General features: G+C 39.7%; 1 protein-coding gene across 1 annotated transcript in view; it reads left to right on the top strand.

Annotated features, from left to right (window-relative positions):
• Positions 1-2,788: 2,788 nt before the first annotated feature.
• The window catches only part of CCDC175 (coiled-coil domain containing 175), a 73,306-nt gene continuing 54,250 nt past the window's right edge, over positions 2,789-21,844 (top strand). Inside the window, exons 1-7 of the mRNA XM_081229429.1 lie at positions 2,789-2,959; positions 4,745-4,830; positions 6,837-6,948; positions 10,555-10,690; positions 13,375-13,603; positions 17,714-17,836; positions 20,786-20,895. Of these exons, the coding sequence (XP_081085555.1) occupies positions 2,800-2,959; positions 4,745-4,830; positions 6,837-6,948; positions 10,555-10,690; positions 13,375-13,603; positions 17,714-17,836; positions 20,786-20,895 (956 nt within the window). The 5' untranslated portion in view covers positions 2,789-2,799. The remainder of the gene's footprint in view (positions 2,960-4,744; positions 4,831-6,836; positions 6,949-10,554; positions 10,691-13,374; positions 13,604-17,713; positions 17,837-20,785; positions 20,896-21,844) is intronic.

Here is a 21,844-nt window from a genome sequence, read left to right as displayed (position 1 = left end):
AAGGCCCACCCAGCCAGCGGGTTTAGACCTAATGTTGGGGCTGACAAATATTAGTTCAGAGAATGAATGTGTGTCTGACATTCCATGGGTAATTGTCCAACTGTTCTGAAGCCTCTTCTCTCCTGCCACCTTCACAGAAGCTGGAAATGCGGATACCCCTTGGCCTAACCTCCCTTTCATGGGTGACCTTGTGATCTAGTACTAGCCATTGGGACATAAAAGGAAGTGTGTAGGACTCTAGACAGATTTCCTTCCCTGATGAAAGGGAAGAAGGGCTTCCACAGGTGGACCCTTTCCACTCTTTTCCACTTTGTACAAGGGCATGAGGTCTGGGGCTACAGTAGCCATTTGTGACCATGAAGCAACAAGCCTGAAGATGAAACACAACATGCAAAAGATGGCAAGGCATTAAGATAAGAAAATCCTGCTGACCAACCATGATGGGGAGGCAGGGCCATGTGCCCATATGAGGCCCTATACTTGGTACTGGTAGAGTCAGAGTGAGGAAGACAGAGACTCTATTTTCTTGAATTCTTACTTCTCAGGAGGATTTGAGCATGGTCCGATACTGAACCATCAGAGATGCTGAAATGCTGAGCACAAAGCACTGAAACATGCAACTACTTCCTATATGTGAGATGTTTACAGATGTTTACATCACAGAGACTGGGACCTTGGCTTGGTCTAACCCAAGGTCTAGAAACACAACCAAGAAGTTGAGGCTTTCTCTAGAGGTACTAGATTTATGCAGAGGCAGAGGCAGGAACAAGAGCAATGTCATCGTCAAATACCATATACACCTCGAATACTGTAGAAACTGCAAATACGCCTGAATACAGTGTTGTATACGTTCCTTTGCAAGTAGGGGTCAAACTCATGCAGCAGTTGGGTTCTCCTGGCCCTGTCAGCAGCAGGGGAAACAGAAGCAAACTTGCTTACCATAACTAAAAAATCAGTGTCAGTGTGGCACTGGGGTATTCTAATATGCTGTTCTGCTACTGAACAAAAGTCTGCCTGAAAAATATTGACTGGAAGAGAAAAGTATCTGTTATGTTACCAGAGTTAAAAGGAAACATGAGAGAAGTAGGACATGACTTTTGGCCCAGTGAACACCATCTATGGCTACTGAAGGATCAGAAAGCTTTTTTTATACTCTCAACTATTTTGTTTATCTTCTATATCTTTTTAAAGTTTTTTTTAATTTAAAAAAAAAGCTTTACTTTCTTTTCTAATTACAAAGGTATACATGCAATGTCCCCCCAGGGATTGACCTCACTCATAGACAGTGGAGAGCAACGTGATCCAGATGAGGTGATGAGTAGGAATAATATTCTGGTGGCAGCATAAAGGTTGGCTTAGGGCAGTCCAGTCCAGGTAGTTCAAGAAGAGAGGAATTTATCACAGGAAATGTGCTATAGAAACCAAAGGGAAGTTACATAAAGAAGATCCTAGACACCAGAAAGCTGCCACAAACCTGTACAGTGCCCACATGCCTACACTCACTGATAAGCAGCTGGAGACAGCTGGCGGCACCAATTCCCACTCCTGCCACCTCTGGAGCCACCCAAACTGCTGGCATGCAGTCAACTGTGGTGGCCTGAAACTGCCATTCCAGGAGACGAACAGAATGGCTTCTTTGCCCAGCTAATCTCCCACCAGTGTCTCCAACCAGCTGACAAGTGTGTTTGAGGAATGTGGTTTCTAGGCATCCTCCCCCTGCCTCAGAGAAAAGCACGGAAGGGCACAGATGGATCTGAATGCCAAATCTTGCAAAAGAGGGGACCCAGGAGAGTGTTAAAAGCCAGGATATGGTTCCCCCTGGAGGAAGGAGGCTGTTGTACTGTGTCCTCTCCAAGGCAGTATAGCATAGTGATTCAGGGCATAAACTTTGTGTCCTCATATGCAAAGTGGGAAATAACACCTACCTCAAAGGATTGTTATGAGGCTTAAATAGGTTACTGTAGGTAAAGTATTTAGGACAGTGCCTGGAGTATAGTTCCATTCAATAAAGGATAACTATTGTCATGTTACTTTCACTTTGATTTCAATTTTGCCATCTGTAAAGAAAACTTAAGGAGGGGGTTAAATCATCTTCACTGCTCTCTAACCAACCAGAGGAAAGGGGAACTAAGAGTTACACTCAATCTGATCCTGATGCAGGGCTGGAGTTTGGAGATGCAGAGAAATATAATACCCCTGCATTCAAAGAGCTCACTGTTTGATGAGAAGGCAGAAAAAAATCACTGATTCAAGGTAAAATGTGCCCAGTGGTAGAATGTATACAGGGAAAGGTCTAGAAGAGTACAGAGATGGGTATTGTAGCATAATGGAAAGATTTATACAGACTCCACTTTAAACCCAAAATTATTATCTTGTGACCCTGGGCAATTCACTTAGTCATCCCTGCCTCAGTTTCCTTGTCTGTAAAAGTGGAGATAATGAAAGAACTTCCCTCACTAAGCCATTGTGGACATTAAGGGAGCTGTACATACAGCTGTAGTACCTAGCACAGAAATGCGTTCAAAAGTGATCATTATTATGATCCCCACGGTCCACGAGAAGTGTACAAGGGTTCAGGCACAAGTCCTGAACTAAAGAAATGGAAATGGAAGGAGGAAAGGACGGCTAAAGAGGGACTCATCCTTAAAGGATTGCTTAAATATTGTGTATAAAGTTAGAGAAACTGGCGAGGCACCCACCCCAGGTGGCGCGCTGGCGCTCTACCTCGGCGTCCGCGTTGCTCGTGGCAACCGGCATTCCATACCTCTGCCCTGGTAGGCGCTGCGCAGGGGCAGCAAGATGGCTGTGAGCTCCTGGTCCCCAGAGCTGGGGTTCGGCAGAGAGAAGGCGCTGCAGGCGGCCGCTGTCTCCACTGGCCCCTCCCTGGAATTATGCACCTTCCCCTCCACCCTGGGCTCCTCGGTCGCGGCTGCCGCCCTGGAGCAGCTCTTTGTTGTCGGTGAGAGGCCCGTGGGCTCCCGGAGGGACGTCATCTCGGAGGTGGCGCCTAGGCGGCATTAAGCGGGAACCTTCGTGGGTACCCTCCTCCCAGAACTCAGGGCATCCCTGGTAGGGCAGAACCTTCTCCAGCTCCTTGGGGGAGAGGGGGGCGAAGGAGTGGGACCCAGGGCTCAGCTCTGTGACTTAGCCCAACTCACACTAGTAGCTGGTGACAAATTGCGGACAAATCCCTGGACTCCCAGGCCACTGCTATTTGCCTGTGATTGGAGTGCCCACCTGCATTTAGATTATGTATTTAATTTCAACTTGTCCCTTCTTGCCTTTTCTTTGCAAGTTAATTTCCTCCAACACTTTGGCATGGCAAACTGGAGGATTTAACAGGTAAATAAGAAAGGAAGAAACTCCTGTTACATCAGGCAAGGAATTGTGCATTAGGCACAAATACTTTTTCTGCTAATAATTTCTTGATGCTCAGAAAGTTTGTCATAGGAAAAAAATTAATTATGCTTTCTTGCCCTGAGTGTGAGTTATAAAGTATGTAGCTCTCCAGCCCATTTGCAAGTGGGAGTACACTTGTGCTCATTCATTCCATAGAAAAAAAGGAAAAGGGACAGCAGGCAATACCTGTCCCTCCCTAACACACACTTGCTTGGAAACTCAGTAACTGATTTTTCACTTGGTTTGAGAGCTTAGTTCATTAAGAGAATCCAAGTTTTCAGGAACTGAGGGCAGAAATTGCTGTTTACTCTTTTGAGAGTTGAGGATGGCCACTCAGGGCATGGACTCTGGAGTCACACCACTTGTGTCTGAATCCAGACTCTATAAGTGATGGGCTCTGTGACCTTGCACACATGACATGACCTCAAAAGTCTTAGATTTCTCACCTCTGAGATGGGAATCATCATGAAGTTATAAGAATCAACTTATATTATACATACATGTGAAACATTAAACACATCAAACTCATCCCACACATGTGGATACAGACCTGGAATCAAACTCATCCCACACATGTGGATACAGGCCTGGAATCCATTTAGACAGAATCTGTATAATGGAATGGTGACAGAGCCAAGGTGAGTAGAGCTTCCTCTGTTCTCTCTCCTCTTCCTTTTATATTTTCTTTTTCCTTCCTTCTTCCCATTCTGCATGTATCTTGTCTTCCTTTGCCAACATTTTCCAAGCCACTTTTCCCATGTGATTTCAACTTACAGTGTGTGAGAGAAAAGGCGCTATCTTTCATATGTCAATGAATGAAAGGGTTAAAAACTCTATCTACCTCACACCTACCAGTTTTACAAATATTTACTCTCATCCCATGATTAAAATATTGGCATGGAAGTGAAAATGACATAATGGATTTTTAAAGAATTAAATAAATGTTGTTTTGTAAAATATTATGTTTAGGATATACGTATACAAATTTATATATATATGAAGACATTCTTAAACCTACACTATGGGCGTGTTATATTTATCCCTTTTATAATTATATATGGAATTTTTTTGTCTTACCCTATACAGATTCCTTCTTTCTACCATGAGTGATACAAAAATAGAATTTTAAGGAGTTTGTCCTCAAGAAACATAAAGTATATACCTAAATTAGTACACTGTAAAATAAGAAATAACAAGTACAAAAGAGATTCATATGATATACTATAGAAATTCAAAGATAGAAGATGTAATTTTCAGCTGAGTAAGCATTTGAGTTGGATCTTAAAGGGTTAAACAGAATTTGGATAGATAAATAAGAGATCTTAATTTTCTAATTTTTTTTTAGAACAATCACTGCAAAGTGACCACTTTAAATGCAATGAAGAAGCTAAGACCTTTCTTAAGGACGTTGCTATCGCTGTTAAGAAATTGGTATTGTATTATCTACAAAAGCTACTTTTTCAATCTTTCACTTACTTCTTCATCAAACTTTAATTTAGCACCAGCTCTGTTCAACATACTTCAATAGATTAATAGGGAAAATATTTGCCCTGAATGAAAATTTCTCTCAGTTTCCTAAGCATTTGCACCAGTATGGATCAGTAGTGGATTGCTGCCCGATTTCCCATGCAGAGCACTGAATTAAGGACCTGTGCTATGGATGAGGGCAAGACAGCTCAAGAGAAGAGACCCTGCTGATAACAGAGCTCAGTTAAGGGGTGGGCCACATGGGCAAATGCTTGTGACATCAATATGTGAGCATTGCTTAAAACCAGCAAACAACCTCTGGGATAAACTGCATGCAAAATGCCAATTTTCTCAGGTCTCTATAAGCAATTCCTCACAAAACTGGTGAAAGATTATTTGGCACCTACTCCACTGACACAGACAGTGCTTTTCAATGAAAAGAAACAGGTTCTCTTTCAGTTATACTAACTTGGCCCCATCAAAGAAATATTTAAAGAATTTCCTTTTGAAGTGTCACAAACGTGTCTCTGTTTGGCCCTGGTCCTGAGTGATGTTTCAGAATGGCAGTGTCTCCTCATTTGTTTTAAAAATATTGAATAAGAATCTACTACCTATCAAATATCTAAAAATGTAGAAATATGGCTATAAAGTTAATGAGCTTGAGTCTACAGACTGCTGAGAAAAGTTAATCTTATTACTTTATAATTATATTTTTATGTAATTATATATAGTTCTGTAGGTATACTACAGAATTATAGTTTATAATCCCAGTTAAGCACATATATGTAAACACTGAGAGTTTGTGTGTGTTGTACTGCACTGTGGTCCTGTGGAAACCCTTTCCTCTGTTTCGTTCTTTTAGTTATGTCTTTCTCCAGGATTTGAAGTGTTCAAAATAATTATTGTGGCTTATTAAAGTATCTAGTATGTCTCCATTTAATATCTGAGCTGTGAAATCTCTTAAATAGAGATAAATCCTCCCATTTTTTAAAGTAACACATTTTCACTATTATAGAAGCATTGCAGTTATATTCTGGAAAATTTAGAAAAAAATAGACAAGCAAAAGGAAGAATGTAAAAACCAACATGATCCCACCCTAAAACAATCACGGTTGACTCTTTGTTGAATGTCTTGACTACTTTCAGGATATAGATGATTCCTGTATTGAATTTTATTTTTTACAAAAAAGTGGTCTTACTAAATATACAATTATGCAACCTGCTTTTTTATTATTCATAAAATATAATGGCAATTTCTCAGATCATAAAGTAACTATAGCCATTATGACCGTTTATTTAAGAGGTGATTTATCTGTTCTTTCCACTAGCAGATTTTTTAATGTTTTTTCCTTTTTGAAACTAGCCCCACATATATATATATATCCAAACAAATAGGCGGGGAGATATTTTTAGGTAGGTATAAGAAAACCACTGTTCTTTTTATACCTAAGCATACTTTTATAGGCATTTTCCATTTTTTAATTAAGTAGCTTCTTTTCCTTCTCTCTCTTTTTTTTTTTTTTTTTTTTTTTGGCCTCTTGGCATGTGGGATCTTAGTTCCCTGACCAGGAATCAAACCCGCACCCCCTGCAGTGGAAGCACAGTATCTTAACCACTGGGTCACTAGGGAAGTCCCAAGAAGCTTCCTTTCTCAATGTCACCCTTTTGTTGCAGTCTTTCCTTTTAAATTTATTGAAACTGCATACAAGGGACACACATGCATAGCAAAAGATAATTTCTGAGTAGAAGAAAATCAGCAGAAATTAAAAGATAAATTAACAATGACACATTAAAAACTCATTGAAGAACAGTTATTTTTCCCACTTGCTATTCCAAATAAAAATAATGGCAAAAGGTACTTACTGAAAAGCAAATTTTGATCTCTGAAAACATTTACAGGGCCTTGTTTAGGAAATCAATCTTATTATTTTAATGTCTTATCTTTTTAACTATGTAATTTACATTTTCAGGAAGAAATGAGAAAATCCACAATTGATCTTCTGGAAATTGAAAGCATGGAACTCAGCAGACTATATTTTCTACTGGAAACTCTTCCCACTAGTGTTAGCAGAGAATTGGAAGGTACTGTGAGGTTATCAACTGTAGAAATTTAGTTTATCTTATAAGAAAATAGAGCCTAGTACTTGTAACAAGATGAGTCTAATAGTTATTTCATATCAAAAATAGCCAGAAAGAATATACAACACAAATATAGTGAGATCCATAATAAGTTTCCCTTACTTTTTAAGTGGAAATAATATATATGACTTGAATTTATATAATTATTATAAATAGACTAAAGACAATATTTGTCCTTTTGTGACTGGCTTATTTCACCTGGCATGTCTTTGGGGTTAATCCAGGTTGTAGCATGTGCCAGAATTTCCTTTCCTTTTAAGGCTGAACAATATTCCACTGTATGTATATACCATGTTTTGTTTATCCACTCATCCATCAATGGACCCTTGCATTGTTTCCACCTTTTGGCTGTTGTAAATATTTCTGTTACAAAATAATTATAATAACAATGAAACAATAAATAATAATGCTATTACAAACATGGGTGTAGAAATATCTATTCAAGGCTCTGCTTCCGATTCTTTTGGGTATAAATGCAGAAGGGAATTGCTGGATTGTATGGTAATATAGTAATTTTACATTTAATTTTTTGAGAAGCTCCCATACTGTTTTCCACAGTGGCTGCACCATTTTACCGTCCCTTGCACAATGCACAAGCATTCCAATTTCTCTACATTCTTGCCAGCACTTGCTATTTTCTGTTTTTGTTTTGTTTTAAATAACAGCCATCCTAATGGATAAGAATTGGTATCTCATTGTGGTTTGCACTTCCCTAATAATTAGTGATGTTGAGCATTTTTCATGTGCTTATTGGCCATTGGTATATCTTCTTTGGAGGAATGTCTGTTCAGACCCTTTGCCCATCTTTTAATCAGGTTGTTTGTTTCATTGTGGGAATTCTTTATATATTCTGGATGTTAACCCCTTATCAGATATATGATTTGCAAGTATTTTTTCCCATTCCATGGGTTACCTTATCACTTTTGTTAATAATGACTTTTGACATAGTCCAGTTTATCTGTATTTTCATTTGTTGTCTGTGCTTTTTGCGTCATAGCCAAGAAATCATGGCTAAATCCAACATTATGAAGATTTCCCCTATGTTTTCTTCTAAGAGTTTTATAGTTTTAGCTCTGACATTTAGGTCTTTGATCCACTTTGAGTTAAATTTTGTATTTGGTGTAAGGTCAGGCTCCAACGTTATTTTTCCAGCTGCCAGGAGTGTTGGCTGAGGCTCACAGCTCAGTTCCTCTACAGGAATTGCCTTAGACAAAAGAGAAAAACTTCACTTCAGGTTAGACTCCCTCCCCAAGTGCTGCCCACATTCAGTGATTGGTCACCAGGAGAGTACAAAGGTCTGCCTCCCTCGCTCCATGTGGAATAACTCTGAAGTGTCATCGCAACTCCAAAGCTCATCATCATTTAAACGCTCCACCCTTGACCAACCCTTATGTCCTCAGAGGAGATGTTCCTCAGAGCTTTACACACAAATTTTAAGATTTGTTTCCCAGGGAGCCCAACCTAAAACAGTTGTCTAAATTAAAAAAAAAAAAAAAAGATTTTTAAAGTAGATGTTCCCTTGCAGCTCCAAGTCTACGTTCATTGCTCTGTCATAAGGGAGCTGGGGTGCTGTAAATTTCCCCTTTTGCCAGCTGGCGTAATGTTAAGCTTTGTCAGTACAGGGCACTGAAGGTTACTGGAGGAAAAAGGGGTTGTCTTCCTGTTCCAGTGTGCTCAGCTTGGCTGACTCTTGCAGTGCAGGTAGCTTCTGCCAGTGGCGTGCAACAGTCCTTGGTGCCCAGAAGCTCCCTCCAGTATCCCCTGAGTGGCTTCATGGTAGATTGCTACCAGTGAGGCACCTCCCTGTGAACAGGTACCCTGGCATCATTTAGGTGGTTTTGCAGTGAGTTCTGAAGTACAGCAATTCCCTGTGGACCAGTCCCCCCAGGGCCCCCAGAAGCCATATTTCTAGTAAGTTCTGCCAGCGGAACATTTCACGAACTTCTTTGCCATCCAATGAGTCACAGACCTCTTCAATGAGGTCTAGATCTCGGGTCTGGAGGTGTTGCTTCCTACAGCCCCTGTAGGGCTGCTCCGTGTGCCTAGTATTCCTAAAGTCTTTAGAGTTCTCTTTACTTTCTTAGTATTCGTTCCCTCATTACTCTAATTCTCTGCTACAGTTAATAAATCTTTATATTAAAATTTCCCTATTCAATATAAGATTTCTATCTCTCGATTAGACCCTGAGTGACATAGTTAGTTATAAAAGAATTTGCACAGTGTTAGTCTAGTTTGGCAAGGAAAATACAACAAACTCCTACATGCAGGTAAAAAATAAGACTTAATCTGTGCTCAAGGCAAAATTAAGAATGTTTTTGTTTTATTTTCTTTGGTTGCCTTTTTTTTTTTTTTTTACTGTCTAGATTAGGTTACTTTTATAAGCAGGAAAAATATTTTAGAAGGAAAAAGAAATACCATGCTAGCTTGTAAGGTTCTTGATACACACTGAATACTTAGCCAAGTAAATTTAATTGGCCTTGTGTTTTAAAGCTTTTCAGCTTGTCCTTGGGTCAGTAGCATCAGCATCACCTGGGAGCTTGTTACAAAATGCAGAATCTCTAGGTCCACCTCTGACCTACTACGTCAAAATCTGTATTTCAACAATATCCCCAGGTGATACATATGTATATTCAAGACATAAAGTTTGAAAAGCCCTGCTACAATGAGCAATTTAACATGTAGCCTGCAAAAAAATAATCTAACTCTCTCAGGGGAGCTACCAGCCAGTTTCTAGGGAATTTGTTGCATAGAAATGGACGGCCCAGTATCCATTTCTAAACAGCAGTGTTCAAAAATTCATGCATTTTAACCATGTATCTATCAAGCACTGAGGCAATCCTTTGAAGTCTTATGTGATTACACTGATTTGTTATTTATTAATGAGTAATTAGTTCTTTAACACACTGGGTTCCCTTGAAAGCAAAGCCAGAAGCAATGGCTTTTGCACTATTATTTTATTAGGACATACAATCCAAAGAGGAGGAGGGTGGGATAAGGAACCAAAGCAGGGAGAATGGAGAGCTAATATGGCGTGCAATATGATGTTGACTGCTGCTGACGGCAGCTAGTTGAGTATGAGAATACACCCTCAAGACACAGTGTTACCTCTTCTCAGGAACACCTAAGCAGTGGCTCCTGTCTACCATTGGTCCAATGCTTGCCACACCTCCCAAACTTTCAATTACACATGCATGGGGGGGTGTGAGTGTCTAAAGAAGTCCCATGGTAGAGGTGACAAGGAAGTCCTAGACAGGTGAGAAGTGGATAGGACAGGCAGGAATCAGGTGCTATCAGACTGCACCAGCCTGAAATTGTGCAGAGCTCATAGAAAGCTGGTCACCGACCATAGCAGCAGCTGAAATAAGGGAAATAATTGATAGGTAAAATTGAGAGGTTCCAAAGGGGTGATTAAGAGGTGCCTGATCCAGGAACATAATTAGAAGAATATTTCAAAGAAAGACATAATTTGTTTATTATTTGAAAAGTCAGTATCTACAATTGTGCAGTTTCTCAAATAACTGAATAACATTTCTTCCACTTACTTTTAAGAATGTGTCAGTGATGCCCGAAGATTAAATCTTGTTGAGATAAATCAATTACACATGAAAATTACGAGAACAAATGATGAAAAAGAGTTTCTGAAGAAGAAAATACTTGATCTGAAAAAAATTAATAAAGCTCTGGGGTAGGTTTTTTCGGGTTTTTTTTTTTTTAGTATTTGAGGGAGTCAGGGGCTGGGGCTAAAGTGGGAAATCTTTCCTAAGGGATTGTCCTCTGGTCCGAACTGGTGCAGGGCAAGTTAAGAGGTAGAGATTACTTATAGAAGATGACTGGGCTGATGAGGGGTGTGTGATGGCTGCAGAGAGCTGGGAAGAGAGCAGAAACTCTTCTACCACCGCAGCCAGGAGACCTGTAAAATTTCAGAGGGAATTCAGCTTCCCAGCAGCAACTACTGCATGTCAATAACACAGTGCCTCGCACCCCACCTCCAAAGGTAGAAACACACAGTGGTTTTCATTTCATTTTTAGTAAAATTAAGTTTACAAACCTCAACCACCAAAGCAAGAAATTTTTCTGGGTATTGTACTGCAAATATAGTATCAAACCAGATATATTGTAGCTAGCTTAGTTCCTTAAAGACATTCAGTTATAGTCTACTGGAGGGTTGAAAATGGGATTGGTTCTAGATTTTATCTTCAATTAAATGAGAGCTGACACCTATTAGTTTCTTTTCTTTATTCCTCAGCTGTGTTGTTAGCACTTACCCCTCTGTGGGCCTCGTTTTCTCCATCTATAAAATGGAGATTACAAATCTTGACTTACCCAGCCCACAGAAGAAGAGATATTCTGAAAGAAAAAAACAATAAAACCCTGAAGAATAACTCAGTACTACAAGTAAATTCTCAAAAGTAATGTATAAATGTCAGACTTTCAGTTTGTTGGAGTAAGAAATACTCAAAGAGCCCTCATTATAATGAAAAAATCTTCTTGGGAAGCTAAAAGAATCAGAAGGTTGCTTGGTGCACAAGATATCAAAGCATCAGGAATTAGGTGGGGACCTCAAGGCCCAGGGACAGGTTCCCAAAGTAGGCCCTCAGAACACCTATTCTGGGAGATGCTCCATGAAAGAGAAAGTTCATGATCACGTAAGTTTGAGAAAGACTGCATATTCTAACTCCTCTTAGGGATTCACAGTGCAGATTTGTGTATGGTGCATGCTAGCCATAATCACCAGAGACCACTATCAAAACTAGACTATCAATTTCTACACTAATAACAAGGAAGATAATATCCAGGCTGGAATACTCATATCAACTGACCAGCACCATCACACCCCTATAGACCAGTGATTCTTAAACTTGAGTGTACATCAGAATCACCTGGAATGCTTGTTAAATTACTGGGACCTCCACCCCAGATTTCTGATTTAGTAGGTCTGGGGAATGGGGGTAAGAATTTGAATTTCTAACAAGTTCCTAGATGCTGCTGATGCTGCTGGTCCTGACCACACTTTGAGAATCACTGCTCTAGAGAAATCTTTATGGAAAGTCAAATTACAAATGAACATAATGTGGGTTGCCTGATGAGCTAGCATCATCAAGCTACAATCACTTATTGTATCAATTTTTCAAATAAAGATGCACATCAAGGTGTCCACACTCTCTGACAAGTGATCCTCTCCTGGACACTCCTCAAAAACTGGACACAGTCCTCAGAAACTGGGGAGGGGGATTTCCTTGGGTCCTACATTCCGTTTCTGAGAGCTTTCCCAACCCAGCACAATAGACCTAGTCAGGTGTATTGATTTGACTTGTTTGATTGATTTGTATTGATTTTGACTTGTTTGATTTGACTTGTTTGACTTGAGTAGCCTTCCTTAAGGTTACTCAATCCTTAGTTTGCTTCATTCTTAGAAGGCTTCCTCTACTAAACCTACAAAGCACCCATTATCTGGCCCCATCTAGCCTGAGCTTCTCTTAATTGCCTTTCTCTGGTAGAGTTGACTTCCGGAAAATAAACTTACCAACAACCTGTTTCCATTTTCCTGAGCCTTTCACACAATCCACCTGAACTAGAGTGTTTAGCCTTGGAGATTAGAAAAAGAAAAAAGTCATTACATTGCAGGAGCTTTGAAAAAAGGAAAATAGAGAAATGTCACCAATTGTCCTTCCTCCAAATCTTTTATTGTTAGCCCTGGGGTAGATGTTTCTCACAATCTTAAGGTGGGTGTGGCCAGCAATGGGTATGTGAGGTTAATGTCTCCTCTTAACTCAGATTTGGCTACAGCTGTGAGAAGATAAGTGGATTCAAATTAGATTTCAAGCACCCTCTGAGCAGTGAAGACAGACTCAGATCCCTCCTCCCCAACTCCTTTCCATCAGAGGAGGATTAGCTTTCTTCTCCTGGGCCTTCTCTGCAGGGCAATGGCATCAGAAGGTGGCTGGAAGAGTGGTGGGATGTTTATCTTTCCTTGGCTTAAACTACATATCTCAGGATGATAAGGTAGCTATGGCAATGCTACATATCAAGCCATTTGTCTGGCCAGATTCCATTCACCTGTTCAAAACTGTTTTTGAATCATTGTATGTTTTAAACCAAAATATCCCATAGTTACTACCTGGTGTGTGAGAATGGGTGGGGTGAGGCAGGACCACAAGACACTTTTGCAGTGATAAAGAGTTGCAAGGTTGATACTTGTGTTTCCTTCTCTCCTTCATCACAACCAACTTTACACAATCACAAATTCAACTCTAGAATAAGTATTCGTTAAATTCCCCTCTTTATGGTGGTTCATCTCATCAAGCAGACTTTAAATTTCTTCCTGGAAAGCCATCCTTTTCATGCCAAGAGCGATTCTTTTTCTCCTAGTGAACAGCAAGAGGAACTAACGAGGCATTATGAAACTGTTGTCCTGTCACTCAACCATGCGATGAAAGAAAAAGCCTCTACCACCGTTTACATCAATGAGACTTATACCAAAATTAACTCAGAGAAGAAAGAACTAGAATTGCAGAAAAGATATATTCAAGAAGTAGAGGAGCAAATGGAAAGAGAAAAAGCAGAATATTTGGGAAAAAAACAAAAATTGAGCCAAGAGGTAAGTGGCTTGATTTTTTTTTTTTAAATACAGAATTGTACAGAATTGAGGGCAGGAAATGAGAAATAACTTATTTGTCCTTGAAGCTAGCAAGCATTCCCGTGGTATCTTCTGCAGGAATAGAGCAGAGGCTCAAGGACACTGGAGCCCGTGGGGAAGATGTTTGATTGCATAGCGGCATCTGAGTTCATGGGAAAGAATATGAATGATAGGAGTAGTAACACTGGGATGGCCCCTTGCTTATATGCAGCACTGTAGGGACTAGGAATTCGCTTCTGCGTCACTTGGTTGTCTCTGCAGACAGGATCAGCGAGTTCAGCTCTGCCGGAACTGATGTCGAAACCCGAACTCTGTGCGCTGTCACCACATTGAGTTGGAGACAGTGTTTTGGGTGAAGTAGAAAAGAATAGCTTTATTGCTTGGCCGAGAAAGGGGGGCCACAGTGGGTTAATGCCCTCAAAACTGTGTGTCCCCAGCCTGGGTGGGTGGGTGGGTTGTGAGGGGAAGAGTTGCTGATAAGGATCAGGGTGCGTGTGGGGCCTGCATCCCTTCAACCCAGAGATCATCTGGAGTCTGGTGGTCTGGTGATGGCTTCTGCGGTTCTCAAGGTTATCAAACTGTGACCTTCTCTCTGGAATGAAGAGTGCTTCAACAGGTAGTTAGCATCTTCCATTAGGTGCGGGTTTTAGTGCTATAGAAGAGCTCAGAGATATTGTTATGTGTGTCCCTTGAGGAGGAACCAGGACCTGCCCCAAAGCTGCACTATTGTTTCCTCACTGCTCCTCCCTTGTCTCTGGATCCCCTCCCCTCCCTGATTAGCAACTGTTTAAACCTGCTCTTTGGAACGCAGGGAAGGTCATGGAGGCTGACTAAAGCGTATTTCCTACAAACAAGAAACAGGGGACAGAGAAAGACTTTTGTGCCCAGGAGCCCCAGAGTGTATTGCTTGGTTTCAGAACTTGTGCCTCTTACTGAATGAATCCAAGAGGAGAGGCCTGCAGAGGGTCTAGGCAGAGCCAAGGGCCCTGTCGACTGAAAAAAAACAAAAAAGTGCAACCTAGAAGTTGTGAATTATGTTGTATTTGAGGACCTTACTGAGGACTGTAGCCTGGGAAGGCAGCCTCCCAGTTCTGAGGAAGTGTTCCAAAGAGGTAATGGAGGAGCCAGGATATATAGACATTTTTGCCGGGAAAAACCAGATAGTCCAACATCAACAGATTATTGCTAATCACAAAAAGACAGGCATCTCAAGGTAATGATTTTAGTGCTTTTCTATGTATGGGAAGATGCAAGAGTCTGGGCTCATTGAAATCATTCCTTTGATACGTATCTTAACCACCTAGGGTCAGTATCCTGTTTTTCTCCATCCTGAAGCCCCTCAGGGCACACCATCAGGCTGAGGCTGCACAGTGGCTGATGGCTTGATGGTGAGCAACATTCGTTGTTTACTGAAATGGCAGGCCACATTTTTTTGTCCACAGCCCCAACAGAGAAGGGTATTTTGAGACCAGAAATTTTGTGAGCGTCAGTGGAGATAGCTACTGCATCCTGAATTCTAAATAATTCACCCTCAGAATGGCTTCTGATTGATTCCTCTTTGTTCTGCTTCCGGTTGCCCCAGGGGAAGCAGGGCTATCTCCGTGCTAGGTGCTCCTAGCAGCAGCCTTCTTTTCCTCCATGCAGTGAGGGCCTAGCCCAGGATGGAAATTTCTGTTGAGCTCCTGGTGCTGCCCTCTGCATCATGGGAACTGGCATAACTATAATGCAGGAAATTGGATCTGGGCTTGCAACCCTGCTATATTAAATATGCATAAAGATATATATATATGTAGAAAGAAAGAAAGAAAAGAACATTTATTAAATTGCACTTCTTGAGTCTTAATTAAAATTTAGTAGAATACAATCTGGCAATGATCAATATTTTGATTCAAGAGAGAGAAATATCACTCCCTGGGAAGTGCAATCCCCTGGGACAGACTGTCAAGTGAGGGTGCTTGGCTTCACAAAGAAAAGAATTCAAGAGTGAGACAAAGTAAAGGGAAAGCAAGTTTATTTAGCAAGATACACATTCCTTAGGCAGAATGCCGACCTGTCTCAGAAAGCGAGAGTGGCCTTAGGGTGTGCGGGTGATTAGTTTTTACGGGCTGCGTAATTTTATATGATAACAAGTGGGAGGAATATTCTATTGCAATATTTTGGCTTAGGCCAAAGTATGAGCACAGAATTTCAATTTTCAACAAAATTTATTATCACCAAGTTTCATTTTAATGCACCTGTGCCCTAGTGCAGAGATAACTGATAATGATCACATTCATTCAGAGTAACCACTTTGGGTGAGTTAGCTGGTGGCTTTGATGGAAAGCCACACAAATATATGTTTTCATAACTCTTTAATACAGAGTTAAATATACTTTCTCGGGCCTTACTATTCAGTTACCTTTTTCTTGATAATTCATTTTGCCAGACAAATCCATGATGTGTCTGATTTTGATAAGAAGGTGACTCATTTCAATAGGATCTGACAGGTAATCACAATATGTTTAATCTTAGGAAAGCTGTTATTTATCCTGTTAGTGAAAATAATCAATAAACAATCTGTAATAAGAATAGAAAAGAGTTTTTTATTTGAGCCAAACTAAGGACTAGTTCAGAAGCCATCTTCCCAGATTACTCTGAGAAGCTGCTCCAGAGAAGCATGGTTTTCAGTATAGTTTTATATCTCGTCAGAACAAAGAACACTAAACAAGCCAGGGTTGCATTTCTTCAATGTTTCGAAAAAAAAGAACAGACCAGCATGTACACAGTGAGTCAGTATGGCACCTGGGAAGGGAGTCTTATCATCAAAGTAGTACCAGCATTAGCGTCCCAGGAAGAGGGACATTTAATCTTTATTTTTAACATGGACATTCTTTACTTCTGGTCAATGTGCCCTTTTCTTAAATAATTAAAGCCAATGTACAATGTATGCATGATAGGCCACAAACAGGCTATTTTAGTTAGCATAAAATTCAAGTTAACTCCTGTATAAGCCAGAATGACTTCCTTATATCTCAATATGTGAAAATTTCTTTTATCAATCCCCATCAGGTCAGTGACCCCCTCAATGGGTCCTTTGCCCAGTGTTGCAAATGCCAATCAAACAAAACCGGGTTTGAGATCAGAAACTCGAGTCATTGATGAAGGAGTGGAGAAGGGAGAGCTTGTGCTCTAAAAGCACCATCTCCCTGAAGGGAGAGGAATAAGGGAATTTTAAGGATTAGGAGACGGTGGTCATCAGAGCTCTAGGAAAGGGGCAGAGATTTACAGAGGCAGCCAGAACAGCTAGGGCATGCACAGTCTTCCATGCTTCCTTGCACAGGGCATGAATTGTGCCTAGCAGAGTACAAATGCCCCCTTTGGGCAGAGATCTTAACATGAATGAAGCAAAGGTAACTTTCTGACATGTCTAGGCCTCATGTGCGCAGGCAGAGCACTCCTGTGGTCAAGTCACAGTCAGTTCAGGGCATTTGACCACTGAATATCTCTTAAGACACAGCTGCAAAACATTTCCATCAAATACTGGGCATTTTTGAAACAAGCACAGGTAAATGGAGATAAGGATCCTTTAGCTCTCAGGGGCTGGTATGGGTGGCAAAATGGTAAGTTGTTTAGGATTGTGAGCTGCCTTATCTTCAGTGATTTTGTTTTTGGTCTGTTTTACTTCTCATGAAATAATGTGAATTTAGATTTCCAAACAATTCTTAATTCCTTCCTTTGACTCTCCTGATGTGCTTAGAGCACAGTAAATCTGGTAACAATTGCTATGATGTTTTACTAGTAAATTTTACAGTGGCAGTTGCTTTTATAATTTGCTATTAATGATCATTGTTTCATTGTTCCTCTAAATTTACTAGTTCAGCATTTTATAATTACAGTTTGGTCCTTGTGATTTATTATTTTTCCTCTGATGCTTCAAACTAAGCAAACTTGTTTTTTTTAATTTGATAATATACTTAGATTGAATATGGTATACTTAAATATGAATTAGGTTGACAAAATTTAAAAAAAGATTTCCTAAACTGTGTTGCCCTCTTAAGCTTTTTGATTTGTTTATTATGTTTGTCACTACAGATTGATGAATATAAAAAGCTCTGTGAACTTAAGAGAAAGGAGACTTACAAAAAGAAGGAAGAATTGGATAGATTAAGGCTTAAAATGACAAAAATGAGAGAAACCCTTACTACCAGCACAGTGGTAAGAAAGAATAAACTATGTTTCTTCAAGCCCGACCACAAGCACCTCAATATACACTGCCTTGAATACAACTAATAGCAGGTGGTTTAAAAAAGGAGCTGATTTTAATTAATCTTCATGCCATTCGGGGGAGAATGTTTTTGGCATGTTAATGTTTTCTGACATTTAAAGTGTTTTAGGGCAATTGTGTTTTCTTCTTTAGGAATATGATGGAAAGAAAGAAGTTTGGAATGCTTAGGTACACATTGCATTTGATGGGCCAAGATACTGTAAAAATGTTTTTAAAAAAATACATACAGAATCGACCAAATGGATATAGAACATATGTAATGTTTGTGTGAGATTGCTTTATTTTACATAACAAAGTGAATAAACATGGGCAGATTCCTTAATTCTGAATGCGTGATAATAAAACAGAATTTAGGCTTTCCATCTATATTGAGTACATTAATATGGAAAGGAGACTATTTGTCTCTTTGAGTTAGAAAATACTTCAGAACTCTGTACTTCTATTTTTAGAAATTAATAACACCGATTGAAAGCCAGTATTGTGATAAATATTTTGTGAGGATTATCCTCATTTTAAAGATAAGAAAACTGAAGCTTATGCAGTGACTATAATTGAAGAGGTTAATGTTAATACTACTTCTATGTTAATTAAAACAGCAACACCTGTTAATCTATCACAGTTGAATTAATGAGTCTAGCGTATTTCTTCTATTTGTGTTGAGAATTACATGTAAAACTTTATGGGGCAACAGTAATACTAAAACATCACATTTCTTATCAGAGTCTTCAATTAATTCCATTATATCAATACTATTTATAGTGTGATTTTGACCATATAGTTATAATATATCTATTATGACATCCAATTACAAAACATTAGTAAAATCAAAAACTTCCCCCACATATGTGCGTTTAAAAAGGTGATCTATCTGCTTCTTCATATATCAACATAGTTAGGAAGCATGAGTCAGGCTAGGCTCCAAGGAGAACACAGGGATTGTATAAAACAGATCTTATCTGCATGCCTAAGCTCATATCCCCAGTTGGGGCCTCATAAATTATGTCAAGCACACCACCTAGTTTGGAAAAATGAAGTATATGTTCCTTAACCTGTTATTCAAAGATCTCTAAAGACAAATAAGTCAAGGCTTGAGGTGGCAGGGGTAAACTCAGCTCCAGTGTCATTCTCTACCTCCCCCCAGTCCAGCACCCCACCCCACCTTACCAGTGGAGAATTGTGTTTAAAGCACAAACTTCAGTATCACAGAGACCTGGGTTCGAATCTTGGCTTTACCAACCCGAAGGTTCCTCACCTATAATATAGGGGTAATAATATTGCCTATTTCAAAAGGCTTTTGTGGAGATAGAATGAGGACATGCCTATAAGGCTTTTAGCTGAGTGTTTTGTATTTGGTAAAGTTTGTTGTTGTTATTGCCTGAGATTAGAAAACAACATTTTGGCTATGGACTTGAGACTACAGGGAATTTCAGGTTCATCTTCATGTGGTGCTTTTAGTTTAGAAAACTCTGCAGCCAGGTCAAACTGGTGTGATGCTGGCAGAAAAGAATAATGATGTGTGATTCTCAAGGTGCCCTACATGTCCAGGTGGGGAGGACTGAGGGCTAGAGGTTATGGTGTCAGGCAGGATGGGCCTTCAGTGTATAGTCACTAATCCTGATTATTGGTCAGAGTTCTTTGGACATTCTGCTAATTTTTGATGGCATATCTAGGATTTCAGACTCCTGTTAACTCTAACTACTTATAGCCCACATGTTCAGTCATATGAGTGCTTTAGAGGAAAAAAAATAGTTTGGGGAGCTTTCACCCACCTGTCTCACCTGGCAGGACTGAAAGCACCTCTATACCCCCGACAGGTGTTTTTCTGACCCCACACTGATGTGCAGGGTTAGGTGGCTCTAAATAATCTGTCCATGGTAACTCTATGCCAGAGAGCAAATGAATTTGTTTGATCAGCTTTTCTGTCAGCTCCACTTTCCCTCACAAGCTGAAATGCAGACCCAAGCTCTAAGTTTGCTTTCCCTTTTCTTTATTCCAAAACTGTGTTGTAAAAATATGTTCACTATGAATTTTCTCCATCCATATTTCCTTTTTAATCATGCTAACATTTTTTCATAGTACTCAATTTTTCCATTTCCAAATTACTGATTAAATATTAAGAAATAAATCTTTGCAACATGGACATAGCTATCAACTAAGGTGAAAGACCAATTTGTTTTGACTTCTTATAATACTCATTCTAGTATCCTGGAATAACATTTTGAAAATAATTATGAAAATGTATATTTAATTTTTTAAAATGGTAGTCAAGATGAATTCATGTCTTGAAAGCTGTTTTTATAGTTTTCACATTTCTATTGCTATAATTGGTTTCTCTCCCTCCCAAATTTTGTTTTCTTTTCTGATGATTTCAGGATTATTTCTGTCTCAGTTTGTTTTATAAAGAAACAAGCAGTATAATGATTGCTTTTTAAAAAAATATATATATATATATTTTTTTTAATTAATTTATTTATTTTTGGCTGCGTTGGGTCCTTGTTTCTGTGCGAGGGCTTTCTCCAGTTGTGGCGAGCGGGGGCCACTCTTCATCGCGGTGCGCGGGCCTCTGACTATTGCGGCCTCTCATTGCGGAGCACAGGCTCCAGACGCGCAGGCTCAGTAGTTGTGGCTCACGGGCCCAGCCGCTCCGCGGCACGTGGGATCTTCCCAGACCAGGGCTCGAACCCATGTCCCCTGCATCGGCAGGCAGACTCTCAGCCACTGCGTCACCAGGGAAGCCCCTGATTGCTTTTTATTTTAACTAAAGGACACCCACAGTGTAAAAGTTAAATGGATGATACATGAATATTTAGTGAATTGGACTTCTGTCATGAATCATTTGATGATGATTAAATGCCCCAATTTTACTGAATTTTCAACAGGTTCTTAGTGATCACAAGTTAGAGATATCACAATTACAAGAATCAATAAGACATTGTGAACAACAGGTTGAAGACATGAAGAAATCCTGTAAGATCCTGGAGGATAAAATGTAAGTATAATACTTTATTTTTACAGAAGCATTTGTAGATGTTATGTTCCTTTCATTTAAAAAATTTTTATATAATATTAGATGAAAATTATTCTCTTATTTTACTAAAAGTTGTGTGATTGTCAGCTTTATAGAATCACCTCTTCATTTTGAAATTAACCAGTCTTTCAGATGCTCAAGAGAAAAAATTGAGGTTGATGTGGTTAGTTTAGGAAAAGGGAGGGAATTTTGGGTGTGTACTAGCCTTATTTCAGTTCCTTACTCCCTATAATTACGCTCCTGGAGGAAGGCACTGCCATAGGGCTACAACTCACCTAACCATGGTGCTACAGTTGTTGTTCTTAGTCAAGGGGGGCTTGCAGAACTTATTGAGAAAATACAGGGAAGCCTCAAGGCAAAAACTTTTACCATGGAACTGAAACCAGAAACATAAGGAAATATTCCATCTGTCTCAAGGCCTAGTGTTTGCTTCCTTCTGTGATTCTCTCTTTATCTACATGCTGTGTTCTCTTCCTGGTGAGTCTGTGGCTAAGCATGGCCATTCCAAATCCTCTGAGTTTACCTGTCACAGATCCATCTATCTTTAGAGATTGACCAACAGATTCTCTCCCAGGAGAATTCCCAGATTTCCAATCAAAAACTGTTTGGCTCAGCTCTGGAAAGGAAGGTGGGGTCTTTTAATATAAAAATGGCTTCTGGGCTTACCCCCAGGGTTTACTGACAGTTTAAAAGACAAATTGTGGTCTGAGCAGATTCCCCAAAAGACAAGTAATTTCACATGTGGGATCCTGTTACAATATGGCTCATTTCTACATAGATTTGAATGTATTGGGATTAAAATTATGTCTTCTAAAATAACAACTGCACAGCACAATTCTACTCTATCATCAACAGTCCGTAAAATATGCGATAATCCTTATACTCAGTACCAGATTTAAAATTGGAAAGC

The sequence above is a fragment of the Mesoplodon bidens genome, assembly GCF_964165515.1.
Source record: "Mesoplodon bidens genome assembly, chromosome: 3".
In the NCBI taxonomy this organism is placed as follows: domain Eukaryota; kingdom Metazoa; phylum Chordata; class Mammalia; order Artiodactyla; family Ziphiidae; genus Mesoplodon; species Mesoplodon bidens.
This window is presented reverse-complemented; position numbering and strand designations above follow the sequence as displayed.